The sequence below is a fragment of the Micromys minutus genome, assembly GCF_963924665.1.
Source record: "Micromys minutus genome assembly, chromosome: 2".
NCBI classification, from domain to species: domain Eukaryota; kingdom Metazoa; phylum Chordata; class Mammalia; order Rodentia; family Muridae; genus Micromys; species Micromys minutus.
Window position 1 is genome coordinate 87,408,373 of NC_137971.1, and position 14,047 is coordinate 87,422,419.

A 14,047-nucleotide genomic window follows, 5' to 3' on the forward strand; every position below is an offset into this window, starting at 1 on the left:
TTCAGGCCTCATCTGATGGGATGAGGGGCACCCACATTAGGGAGCACAGCTGACTTTTGTTAGCTATTGACTAAAATAATAGTCTCATCCCAAAGACATCCTCACAGAAACTCTTAGTGATATGTGGACAAAATTAACCCGATCACATGCCACTTTCTAGTTGCCCTGGGAAGCGTGTTTGAGAAGTCATACCTGAAAAGAACCCAACCTAAACCAACCAAACCACACCAAACCAAACCAAACCAAACCAAACCAAACCAAACCAAACCAAACCAAACCAAACCAAACCAATCCAAACCAAACTAAGCCAATCCAAACCAAACCAATTCAAACCAAACCAATTCAAACCAGGATCATCTCTACCAGGGAGTCATGAAGATGGGGCTATAGGCTGCCCACCTCAAGGACTGAAAGGAAGCCTGTCTGTCTGTCTGTCTGTCTGTCTGTCTCTCTCTCTCTCTCCAGCTCTCTGCTCCTGCCTTTATTTTCTGTTTTGTTCTCCTGCTCAGTTTATGTGTTTTCTATCCACCCCCCCCCATCTCTTCTCTCACATTTTCTATCTGCTTGTATCCTGTCCCTGTCTCCCCCATTTTTATCTTCTTTCTTTTGGACACTCAGTTTTTTAGTCTTCACCTCCGTCTCTAGCCAGGCCAGGGTTAAGTCATCTCATCTCTCGCCTCCACCCTCCAATTAAACTCAGTTCCGGCTTCTATAAATACTTAGGTGTACTAAGAACCTCTGGCACAGTGACTTAGACCTTGAGATCTGGCGCACAGTAAGTAACCTCCGATCTTCGTCGTCCTGTCTTGACAGTCATCTCTTATTTTTCTGTTTGCTCATCTTGGCTTCTTAGTCTTGATTTCTGGTTCTTTTTATTTCTAGCCTGAGCTTGCTGAAGGCTTTGAGCAAGCCAGGTCTCATTCCTGCTGTTTCCCCCGGACTCTGGGAGTTCTCACCGAGCCCTGTGACTAGGGGCTTGGGGACAGGAGAAAGGTACACAGCTGAGGACTGGCAGTGTTCACATCCCGGCCTCTCCCCTTTCCTGCTACCCCCGTCTTCAAGTTCTTTGGGAATTCTGTTAGCCGTATATCAGATAGCATAGAACAGCTGTCAGACATGCTCACATGCATCTTCCAGACAGGAAACCCACACAACTGCCTCTCCGTCTGACAGACTTTCTCACTGAAAAGCTAGTCTTCTGCGTTTCTTAGGATGTCGGTCCTGTTCCTGTCCTCAAACCCCACCTTGGTATTTCTAGCCTGATCCCCCCTTTGGATGCTTTTTGTTGGCATTTGTACCTCACCCTTTCCACGTGAGGGTCAAGACTGTTTGAATCAGTGCTTCCTAATCTCTGCAGATCTGCAGACTCCCCTCACTGCCAAGTCTCCTGAAGGACTTGTCCACACGCACTGCCTCCACTTCATTGCCTCCTAGATTTTTTTCCCCTGGGAAGATCTAACACAGTGATGCATGTGTATGTGTCAGAAATGCAACTTATTACGAAGTCTGTGTCTTCAGTTTTTATCTTTTTCACCATCCTTATCCTCTTCCCCAAGACAACTTCTTTAGATTTTAAAATGTCTTTGTATACACACACACACACATTGTGCATGCATACATGTGTGAGTGTGTGTACTTTCTGTATGTACAGGCCACAGGTGTCAGGTGTCCTGTACGATAACTCTCCACCTTGTTCTTCTGAGACAGGGTCTTTCATTGAGCTTGGAGCTGGGCTATGGGGAAACAAGTCCCCTCTCATGCACCAACCCTCAGTGGCTTTGCACGGGTGCTAGAATATGAATTCAAATCCTCAGCTTGGTGTTTAGGAGTGCATGCTGACACAGACAATGCTCTTACACACTGAACCATCTCTCTAGCCCCCTTGCATCTCTGAATTTCTAACACACACACACACACACACACACACACACACACACACCCCTGCTTTTTGACTTAAAGCTTTGGGGATCACCCATTGGCCTTTTATCCTAACTATCCCATTATCACCATTTTTTAGCTAAAAATTTGTACTTTATGTGTATGGATGTTTTTGGCTGTATCTATGCCCCGCTGATTCACGTGCATGCCCAATGCCCTCGGAGGCCAGAAGTGGATATTGAATCTGCTGGGACTGGAGTTGCAGATAGATGGTTGTGAGCTGCCATGTTGGTATAGGAATTGAACCCAGGTACTCTCTCTTGCAGAGCAGCCAGAGAGAGTTCTTAACCATGGAGCCATTTCTGCAGTGCCCCCTCTACTATTCTTCATTGTGGTTGTATAGATTTTAGTAATTCTGTGGTTACCCCATTGTTTGTTCATTCGAGTGCTTTCTGTGTTTCTTTTGTTTCTTCTAAAACATTTACTTTACTTTCATTTCTAGCTTTCTGGTAACCTACTGTGGGACTTTACACTCTTGGTTGTCTCGCCACAGCTGTTGCATGAAGACAAAGGCACCAGTTAAAGTGCCAGTCCACTTTTTTCACCTTGAGGGTCTTCTTTGGAGAAACCACTCCCGATTTAGGGAGATTGGGAGACTCTCTGCCTGTTAGGGACACTTAGAAATGTGTTTATACTCCCATCCCCCTGATTTCCTTCTTTCTTCCCTTTGCATTTTTGCCAGAGCACGTCCTGCAGTGGCCTCGCCCATTTGAAGGAATGGTCCAGTGTCAGAGGAGACAGTGACAGCGCCCCACTCCCTTTGTCTCTTGTCAAACTTGGCCTGCGGTCAAGTTGTAAAGAGGGCAAGTGGGTGGCTTCAGGGAGGGAAGTGGATCATCTCCGTGCTGTTCTTTTTGGCAATATATAATAGCTCGTGCCTGGAGTACTACTCAGCTATTAGAAACAATGACTTTATGAAATTCCTAGGATTTATCTAGAGAATATCATCCTGAGTGAGGTAACCCAGTCACGAAAGAACAGACATAATATGCAGTCACTGATAATTGGATACTAACCCCAGAAAGCTCTGAACACCCCAGAAACAACTAATAGACCATATGAAGCTCAAAAGGGGGGGTCAAAAAGTGGAAGCCTCAGTCCTTCTTAGAAAAAAAAAAGTGTATAGCACCCTCTCAGAGTGGAGTACACCTAGACCTTAAATTATTAATAACTCAAGAGCTAAGAAGATAGTCTTGTGACAATTTTTGGTGTTTAAAATCATTATGTCTAACCCATACACACCAAGAAAACTTTTACTATTTCCATGTTACATTTTGTTTTACATGTACTTTATGTTCATTGTAAGTAGTAAGATTTCAATGCGTACTACCAAACCTTAAAAAATCAAGTACTGAAGTACTGACAAAATATATTCATATAGCTTTATGCTAAAATGCTTTTAATAATCTGTACACATATCTCTGTTTTTTTTTTTTTAAATAAAGTTGTAAGGAAAAAATAGTAAAGTTAAAAAAAGAGAGAATTCACAGCTTTACTCTTAATTCTAACCCCACCAGATAACAGTGAAATGGGACAAAGGGCACCCAGGCTTGGCTCGAAAAGCTGAAGACAGACCTGTTCCATCTCTCCTGGACAGCTAGTTTTTTTGTCTTCTTGCCTCACGGAGCTGACTCACCCTCTTACCTCCAGCTCCTCAAGCCTGGGCTTGACTGGCCTGGAGCTCTGCTGTTGTCTTCTTGTCCTTCTGGAATTAGCTCCCTTCAGAACCATAGCTTTTTGCGGGGAACCCCCAGGTTTTTCATCCTCGACACTTTGGGGTAATGTGTCTCTGCTTCTGCAGTTCTACTTCGGTCTAAGACCTGTGGCAAGAGTCCCTGTGCCCTACTGTCTCTGAGAGGTTTCTCCTTTTCATTGGTATTCAGTTATAATTTGAGCATTGTCAAGTCTATTACTCAAGGCTATTTTGAGCACCTCCAGACATTATATTTCTGCAATGGATTCCTCATGACGTTAGATAATGAACAGCTCCTGGGATTCTGAAGTCCTATTGATCACTGGCATTCTCCTTCCCTTCAGGAAACGCTGAGTTGAAGAAGTATCTTGGCACAAATTAAGCACTAATAGTGTTTGCTCCCTTTTTAGCCTGATTTGAACTTGTCTCCTTACCTAAACCAGAGACCAACTTTGCACCCATAGGAGTGGCTGAGCTCATGATGCTAGTATGTGAAGCAGTGGACTGAGGATTGAGTTTTTTTTTTTTTTTTTTTTTTTTTTTTTTTTTTAAATCTTTCTGTCTTTGTGGTCTTAGCAGACATGTACAAGTTCTGTAAACATTCACTAAGGAGTCTAAGGAGGACTCACGTTTTGAAGTGTAATAATCTCAAACATTTTTCTTAATGTTAGTTTAATTAGACTTAATGCTTGAGTCTAATTTAAGAGTGCTTATGGATATCTGGGGATATTGCCCAGTTGGTAGAGCGGATACCCAACACACAGGAATCCCTAGGTTTAATCCCCTGCACCTCATAGAGCCAGGCGTGCTGGTGCAAGACCATCATCATAATACTCAGGAGGTAAAGGCAGGAGGATCAGGAATTTAATACCATCCTTGGCTATAAAAACATTTGAGGGTGGCCTGGAATACACAAGATCCTCATACACACACACACGCACACACACACACTCACATACATCAGAAAGAAGGCAGGCAGGCAGGATGGAAAGAAGGAAGGGGGACCTTCTTGCTAGTTATTACCCGGTCACACATGTTATCTGATAGAGCAGGGATGATTAAGACAATTTCCTCTGCCGCCCCATCTACTTCCCCTTCTTGGAGCTTTGTACATATCTGGTCTCCCCAAGGGTTTCTGCTCCACAAACTGCCAAGAACCCAGAAGAGAGAGCAGTTGGGGAATCTTTAGCTGTTTCCCATTCACCATTTCTCATTACTTCTCCTTTCCAGGTGGCTGGGCTGAACTTTGACCACCATGGCCTTGGCCCAGGCCAAAAGCCCCCAGGAGGCATTGCTTTGGGCCCTGAACGACCTTGAGGAGAACAATTTCAAGATGCTGAAGTTTCACTTGCGGGATGTGACCCAATTTCATCTGGCTCGAGGGGAACTGGAAGGTCTGAGCCGGGTGGATCTGGCATCCAAACTGATTTCAATGTACGGAGCGCAGGAGGCTGTGAGAGTGGTCGGCAGGAGCTTGCAGGCCATGAACTTGATGGAGCTTGTAGACTACCTCAACCAGGTCTGTCTGAATGGTGAGTGTAGCCCGAGTGATGGTGGCAGCAAAGACATCCCCAGGGACCCCACAGACTCTAATGGTCTGTGACTTACGCCTTTCCTTACACTGCCCTGGCCTTGGGGATTCCCAGAGCCCCAGTGTCCAGATAAGGGGTCTGAAGAATGTTGGGTACAGATCCTGGGCTGAAGGTAAGGGTTTATACTATCTTTTGAGCAAAGCACCCCACCTCCTGCTTATAGTTGGAGAAGGGGTGGGGATGCAGAAGGGGCACGTGGATGGGGCTCAGTGTTGGTGGAGTGATTTACACTAAGTAGAAAGGACAGCGTCAGGGTGTGTGGGTCGCCGCCCCCCAGCCCCAGTGTTATGACAGGCACTTACACCACTTTCCACAGAGACTCAGCGAACTAATGGAACTCTAGACAGTAGTGGAAACTAAATAGCCCCGTTTCATATTTTGGGGTGCAGGTCAAGGGGCTCTGTGGACACCTGTGACCTTTCTCAGTTTTCTCCTGTGCTGTAGAAATAGGAGTGAACGAGTGGAGATGGCAAGGTGACAGCTGCCAGTAAGGGGCTTGTGGCATGGGTGTAAGAACTGTAGTCCGCACATCAGAATCGATGGTTCTGTTTTTGTTTTTCTCTCTTACAACTTTATTTAAAAAAAAGAGGGATACATGTAGATTTAAAAAAAAAACATTTTGCCATAACACTATATGGGTTTTTTTTGTAAGTACTTAATTCTTTTAGAGGTTTGATAGCATGCATTGAAATCCCACTAGTTACCATAAGCATAAAGTATATGTAGGACAGAATGTAACATGGAAACAGTTTTCTTGATGAGTATAGATTAAGCATAATGATATTTGAATACCAAAAATTGCCACAAGGCTATATTCTTAGCTCTTGGATTATTAATGATTTAAGGTTCAGGTGTACCACACTCTGAGAGAGTGCTATACAATTATTTTTTTCCTAAGAAGGACTGAGGCTTTCATTTTTTGGCCTTTGTTTTTCTTGAGCTTCATATGGCCTGTGAGTTGTTTCTGGGGTGTTCAGAGCTTTCTGGGGTTAGTATCCAATTATCAGTGACTGCATATTATGTCTGTTCTTTTGTGACTGGGTTACCTCACTCAGGATGATATTCTCTAGATGCATCCATTTTCTTAGAAATTTCATAAAGTCATTGTTTCTAATAGCTGAGTAGTACTCCATTGTGGAAATATACCACAATTTTTGTATCAATTCATCTACTGTAGGACATCTGGGTTCTTTCCAGCTTCTGGCTATTATAAATAGAGCTGCTATGAACATTGTGGTGCATGCATCTTTGTTGTATATTGGAGTGTCTCTGGGGTATATGCCCAGAAGTGGAATAGCTGGATTTTCAGGTAGTACTATGTCAAATTTTCTGAGGAATCGCCAGACTGATTTCCAGAGTGGTTGTACCAGTTTACAATCCTACCAACAGTGGAGAAGTGTTCCTCTTTCTCTGCATCCTTTCCAGAATTTGCTGTCATCTGAGTTTTTGATCTTAGCCATTCTGACTGATGTGAGGTGGAATCTCAGGATTGTATTGATTTGCATTTCCCTGATAACTAGGGATGTGGAGCATTTTCTTAGACACATGCAGAGAAAGAAATTAGGGAAAAGATATCCTTCACAAGAGTTCCAAACAATATGAAATACCTTGGTGTGACTCTAAGCAAGTGGAGGACTTGAATGACAAGAACTTCAAATCTCTGAAGAAGGAAATTGAGGAAGATCTCAGAAGATGGAAAGATCTCCCATGCTCATGGATTGGAAGGATTAACATTGTAAAATTGACCATCTTACCAAAAGCAATCTATTTTTGTTTTTTAAGCTAGGCACATGCACTTACTGTGGTTTTGTGTTTTGTTTTTCATGAAGGGTGAGCTCTTGACTCAGTGAGAAGTCCTGACTTCAAGTCTAAGAGCAGCACCCGAGGAACTTTATCTGAGGTTGTCCCACTGGCCTCTGCATGTACCGACATACTGGCATTCATATACCCACACACACATTTTCACAGATGTACACAAATGGGGGCAGGGAGAGGAGGAGAAAGGGAAAGGGAGGGGTGGGAGGGAAACAAATGGGGAGAAAGTGAGGCCCAGGAAGTTATGGCTCCTGTTTATCTGCTGGGTGGTCTTAAGCTCTGACTGCCCCTTTACCAAGAACAGACTCCATTACTTCATCAGCTTTTAGCTTCCTTTCTCTCTTCTCTGTCTTCACCTCACCCCATGACAAAATTTCACAGGACTTCGGAGATACTTATACATTGTCACACACTGTGACATTGACGTATACACATTGTTTCCCTTACACGACACATACCCTCTGTCAGCACATTCTCACAAGCATGAGTAGATACAAATATACTCACATACAAAACATGCCTACACACACACACACACACACACACACACACACACACACACACACCGTCGTTTCACGTCATGAAGCCACAGCTACAATCTTCAAAGCAATACAAGTTAGAGAGGGTGGAAGTTGAGACTACAGGGCAATCTTAGGGTTTGAAGGGTTCATTTTTGCCTTTTGTTGTTTACATCTGACACCCGAAATCCCATTTGTGTTGCTCAGATTACAGAGAAATCTACCGGGAGCACGTGCGCTGCTTGGAGGAGAGGCAAGATTGGGGTGTTAATAGCAGTCATCATAAGCTGCTCCTGGTGGCCACATCCAGTTCAGGGAGTCTCAGATCACCTTCCCGTTCTGACCTGGAACAGGAGCTGGATCCTGTCCATGTGGAGACTTTATTTGCTCCAGAGGCAGAGTCCTACTCAGCTCCGCCCATAGTGGTGATGCAAGGATCTGCGGGCACTGGAAAGACAACCCTGGTCAAAAAACTGGTGCAGGACTGGGCCAGAGGGAAGCTGTACCCGGGCCAGTTTGATTATGTTTTCTACGTGAGCTGCAGAGAAGTGGTCCTGCTACCCAAGTGTGACCTGCCCAACCTCATCTGCTGGTGTTGTGGAGATGATCAAGCCCCAGTCACAGAGATTCTGAGGCAGCCCGCGCGGCTCCTGTTCATCTTGGACGGCTATGATGAGTTACAGAGGTCCAGCCGTGCCGAGTGCGTGCTCCACATTCTGATGAGGAGAAGGGAGGTACCATGCTCTCTTCTCATCACCACCCGGCCTGCAGCTTTGCAGAGTCTGGAGCCCATGCTGGGTGAACGGCGACATGTCCATGTCTTAGGCTTCTCTGAGGAGGAGAGGGAGACATATTTCAGCTCCTATTTTACGGATAAGGAGCAGTTGAGAAGCGCCCTGGAGTTTGTGCAAAACAATGCTGTCCTCTATAAAGCATGCCAGGTTCCAGGCATTTGCTGGGTGGTGTGCTCCTGGCTGAAGAGAAAGATGGCGAGAGGCCAGGAAGTCTCAGAGACACCTAGCAACAGTACAGACATCTTCACTGCTTATGTGTCCACCTTTCTGCCCAATGATGGCAGTGGGGACAGCCCTGAGCTTACCAGACACAAGGTACTGAGGAGTCTGTGCTCCTTGGCAGCGGAAGGGATGCGCCACCAGAGGCTGCTATTTGAAGAAGATATCCTCAGAAAGCACAGTTTAGATGGCTCCAGCCTTACTGCTTTCCTGAACTGCATTGACTACCGGGAGGGCCTTGGCATCAAGAAACTCTACAGCTTTCGCCACATCAGCTTCCAGGAGTTTTTCTATGCCATGTCCTTCCTTGTGAAGGAGGACCAGAGTCAGCTGGGAGAGGCCACACACAAAGAAGTGTCAAAGCTGGTAAATCAGGAGAACTATGAAGAGGTGACTCTAAGTTTACAGTTCTTATTTGACATGTTGAAAACAGACAACACCTTGAGCTTGGGGCTCAAGTTCTGTTTCAAAATTGCTCCCTCAGTAAGGCAGGATCTGAAGCATTTTAAAGAACAAATAGAAGCCATAAAGTACAACAGGTCATGGGATCTGGAATTCTCTCTCTATGACTCTAAGATAAAGAAGCTCACACAAGGTATCCAGATGAAAGATGTCATTTTCAATGTGCAACATTCAGATGAAAAGAAATCTGCTAAGAGGAAGTCAATTTCAGTGACAAGCAGATTTGGTAAGGGGAAGGATCAAAGTTCTTCCTTGGAAGAAAACATAAAACAGAAGAAGGCTTCTAGTGGGAAAAGCAGAGGGACAGAGGAACCAGCCCCCGAAGTTAGAAACAGTAGGCTGGCAGGCAGAGAAAAGGGTCACATGGAGATGAGTGATAAGAATGGTGGGGTGGAGGGACAGGAGGATGGGGAGGGACAGAGAGTTAAAGAGGACCGAGAGATGACAGATAAGATGGGCAGCAGAGAGAGGGAAGGACACAGAGACAAATAGAAAAGACTTAGCATAGCATCTGCAGTGAATAACACATCGGAAGCAACCAGCCCTTACCACAGATATCTGAAGTTTAATTAGTTAGCATCCCTCCCTCTAATAGCTGTTCAGTGTCTCCTGTGGTGTGACGTCACTTTGAGTAGCCCCTTTTGTTGCTAACATCCAATGACTAAGACTTTAATTCTGGCATTTGAACTTTTGAAAATAAAATAAACTGTTTAAAATAAGAAAGTGAGGATCACATACACTCTGTAAAATATAGGCAGATGTGGAACACATCTGGGCCAACATGTAATGGAAATATGCTTTGGTAGAATGGAAAGCCCTGTTGACTCTGTATTTGTGTTCTAGTGTTGCTTAAATGAAGAGTAGCTTCCCATTCTTTGTAGAAACTTGTACACTTTCTACTGTTAAAAGTGGGTCATGGGTGGTCACAGTCCTAAGCACTGGTGTGGGAAATTCTTCTTTGCTTTGACCTGACTTAATTATGGATTAATATCAATTGTATTAGTACTGTTAACCCAAGCTATGCCATCAGCTGACGTTTCTTCATGAAAAGATGATGCAGTAGAAGAGAATGAACACATTCTCTTCTACTCTGGGTCTCTCTGTATAGAAAGGAAAAGATTCTTGTTGTAGGTATAATGAGTTGACTGAACTCATTGCATAGTGGAGGAACATGAGGTATAATCCAGAGCCCCTTCTATTTCTTGGATTCCTCAGAAAGTTCTTGGCCCTCACACCATGCAGGGGCCTGCAGAGACTATCAGCATGGCAGTTAATCCTGCTCAGTGGCTATTGTTGGCTCGAGTGCAGTCGAGTATGGGTTACTTAGCCTCACAGAAAAGCTACAGACAGGACTCTTGCTTTTCTCATTTCCCCCCATGGGTTGACCCCACAGGTAGCAATTCTGAAAGTCATCTGCTGGACATGCGCAGATGTCTGGGTACAAGGAACTCAGTGAGCTTAGGACATGGTAGCCCTAGTAACTAGTTTTCTCTTGGCAAATATAGCTGCTTGACATTTGACAATCATGTCCACCATAAGTTGAACCCACAGATTGTGTGTACATAGAGAATAAGTCTGAGAGGCAGTCTGTGTGCTCACAAGCTTATTTGGAGAGCAGTTGCTCACTGGACAGCTGGGTGCTGCTTGCTGATACCCGTTGACTAGGCTGTGTTGTCTCAGAAGACCAACTTCCAAATGCCATGGGTAATTTGGTAATAATGAAACAGTGTGCAGCCATATCCCTGCATGTCCTTGGTGCCAAGGAAACCTGTCTAAGAAACATGAATTTAACACACCATTATGACTCTAAACATGTCCAAAGATTTCACATCCAGTTCAAAGTGGCTTGAGCAAAAAATTAAATGACTCGGTCATTTAACAAAAAGCCAGAAAACAATAAGAGGAAACTCTACTTGGTTTTTAATCTTGAGCATTACTGGCTCCATTGTTTCTGTTTTAAAACAGGATCTCAGGTAGTCGAGACTGGCATCAAACTTACCATGTAGTCTAGAGTGGCCTTGAACTTGTGCCCGAGTCTCCCAGGTGTGGGGATTGTAGTTATGCTGCTCCTTATACTAATGTCATTACGGATATTCCCCCTTTGCCTCCCCCTCCGTTGCTACTGGTTCTAACTAACATATATCGGAAAATTATCAAGAGAAGCAGAGGTTAAAAAAAAAAAATCCCAACAATCTCTTTAGGCTTTATTTCTCGAAGGAGAAGACTTTCTATCTTGTTTTACAGCTGATTTCACAGAGGGCTCCTGAAAATATTTTCAGTGTTATTTTCAGCCTTAAGATGTGGGGTGCAGCTATATAAGCGAGGCAGGGACCTGCCATGTGGACTTTACCATGACGAATGCAGAATCTTGTAAAATCCTACATAGAATAAAAGGACATAGGCATACAAAGACAGATGACAATGTCCTTCCATCCTTTCTGCCAGAAGTTTACCCCTTCTACCAGAAAAATTAACCATTGGAAATGAGAACTCCTGTGAGCCTAGAGATGATCTAGAGATGGTGCAGTCCCGGAGAAATCCACATTTACAGGCTTCTATAACTAGTTGGCCACTCAGGACTGGGGACGGAACCTATAGTCACATGGCTAGGCCATAAGTTATGTCCCTATTGCTCTATAGCCTCACATGAGCTAGGCCATAAGTTATGTCCCTATTGCTCTATAGCCTCACATGGGCTAGGCCATAAGTTATGTCCCTATTGCTCTATACCCATATGGGCTAGGCCATAAGTTATGTCCCTATTGCTCTATACCCACATGGGCTAGGCCATAAGTTATATCCCTATTGCTCTATAGCCTCACATGGGCTAGGCCATAAGTTATGTCCCTATTGCTTGTACACTGCCACAGTCACCCGTCCGAGACTCTCACTACATTTCTCAGGTTCTTCTTGAACTTGTTCTGTAGCTTCAAAAGTCCTTTAATTCGTCACTCACAGAGACTCAAAATGCTTTGAGTTCTGCCATTTCTTTTTCTTTTAAAAATAAAATTTATTTTAAAAAGTCTTATGTGTATAAATATTTGTTTGATGAACTGTGTGTGTATGTGTGTGTGTGTGTCCATATGTGTGCCTGGTGCCTGCAGAAGTCAGTAGAGGGCAGTAGAGTTACATGTGGTTGTGAGCCACAGTGTGGATGGGTGCTGGGAACTGAGCTTAGGTCCTCTGCAAGAGCAGGAAGTCCTCTTAACCACTAAGCCACCTCCTCTCCAGTTCTGTCGCTGTCATTTCTTTAAATCTTTATGTTTCGTTGTCAAAAAGCAGTCTATAAACTGGAATTCAGAGCCACTTCATTCCTCAGGAGCCTCATGTATGCATGTATGTATGTATGTATGTATGTATGTATGTATACATGTATGTATGTGTGTGTATAATTACGATGCACATTAATAAGCTGCTCATCTTTTTCATTCACCCACCTTTTGTTACATGGGCTCATTGTAACTGAAAACCTACTGGATTAAAAAAACGATCTTTTTCTGTATTACGCTAGCAGTTTATAACTATGGACAATATTTTCTGGAAAATATCAAGCAGTAAAAAAGTTGGAAGAGTTGGTAAGTAACAAAAACATTTTTTTTAATTTTTATTTTTTAATTTTGATACAGGATTAAACATAGTGCAGGTTGGCCCCCAGATGACTCACCCTGTAGCCCAGGCTACCTTTGAACCTTCTCCAGCCTCCACCTCCCAGCGCTGGGACTACTAGCCTGCATCCCCAGACCTCGTTCGAAACTACTCTCTTCTTATTCCAACTTTACTCCAGTGCTTCTGATTCCTACTTTCAACTGTTTCTTGCCAGACCTGCACAGTCCAGTTTCAGCAAGGATCCTAGTAAGATGATGTATGGAAACTCCCGCCCTTTTAATCTGATTGCCCTGAATGTCTCATCAGATTCTTCACCCTCTATCCTCAGGTGATGGCTCATCACCCAGGTCTACTTGAGGAAGAATCTGGTTAGGTTGGTTGGGCTAGAATCTCCACTAGCCCCAGAGAGTTTCTTTTAGTGATTTTCTGTCCACCTGCTCCGTCTCTGTAAACCACTGGTGATCCATGATAAATTTGCTTCTGTTTTGTTACCTTTCCTGGTATTGTAGTAGTTCCTGAATAAATCCATCTCCTGTTGTGTGGTTGTGTGGCCTCTCCACCACAATTCATAATCCATCATTATCCCTTTTGTGTAGTTTGGTGGCCTCTCCACCACAATGCGTGGATCAGGCTTATTCTTCCATATGAGGAGGTTGGGAGGCAGAGACCAGGCTATGTCTGCTATAAATACAGGAAAACTGTGCCTTCTTTGTATGGAGGGACATTTGGCTTCTCTTCTAGTCTGACTGCAGAGGCAGGATGACTGCATGCCACTGTGCATAAACACCACCTGTCTGGCACCATCATGTGAGGCACAGACTGACAAACATGTTGTTCTTAAGAGCAAATTGAGTATTGAGGCAGGACAGAAATACAGGGAGATGTAGAGGCACTAAAGGCAGGGGAGCCCTCTCCTTGGAATCTGGTTTAAGCCTCTTGCCCCTGAGAAGCAAAAAATCTTACTTCAGCTCAGTCTTCCCTGCAGATGCACTCCGTTCTATTAATTAATCAATCATTTTGTTTACATTTCAAATGATAGCCTCCTGCCCCATTTCCCCTCTACAACACCCCCATCCCATCCCTCTCTCCCCTCTTTTTGTCTCCATGAGGGCTCTTCTCTACGCACTCACCGACTCTTGCCTCACTGATCTAGCATCCCCCTACACTGGGGCATCAAACTTCCATAGGACCAATGGCCTCCTTTCCCACTGATGCCAGACAATGCCATCCTCTGCTACATATGTGGCTGGAGGCATGGCTCCCTCCATGTGTACTCTTTAGTTGGTGATTTAGTCCCTGAGAGCTCTGGGTGTTCTGGTTGGTTGATATGGTTCTTCCTATGGAGTTGCAGTCCCCTTCAGCTCCTTCAGTTCTTCCCTTAGCTCTTCACTTGGGGTCCCAGGGCTTAGG

The 14,047-nt window shown here is 44.3% G+C and overlaps 1 protein-coding gene across 1 annotated transcript; it reads left to right on the top strand.

Annotated features, from left to right (window-relative positions):
- Positions 1 to 750: 750 nt before the first annotated feature.
- Positions 751 to 11,985, top strand: NLRP10 (NLR family pyrin domain containing 10). The gene is made up of 3 exons (XM_080912324.1): positions 751 to 775; positions 4,862 to 5,163; positions 7,764 to 11,985. Exons 2-3 carry the CDS (start codon positions 4,887 to 4,889, stop codon positions 9,521 to 9,523), a joined length of 2,037 nt encoding a protein of 678 aa, XP_080768450.1. The 5' UTR covers positions 751 to 775; positions 4,862 to 4,886; the 3' UTR covers positions 9,524 to 11,985.
- The last annotated feature ends 2,062 nt before the right edge of the window (positions 11,986 to 14,047 follow it).

Coding starts and splice junctions, on each gene's coding strand:
- NLRP10 (XM_080912324.1), top strand. CDS start 4,887: ATGGCCTTGGCCCAGGCCAAAAGCCCCCAGGAGGCATTGCTTTGGGCC. Junction 5,164..7,763: donor CAACCAGGTCTGTCTGAATG/GTGAGTGTAGCC, acceptor TGTGTTGCTCAG/ATTACAGAGAAATCTACCGG.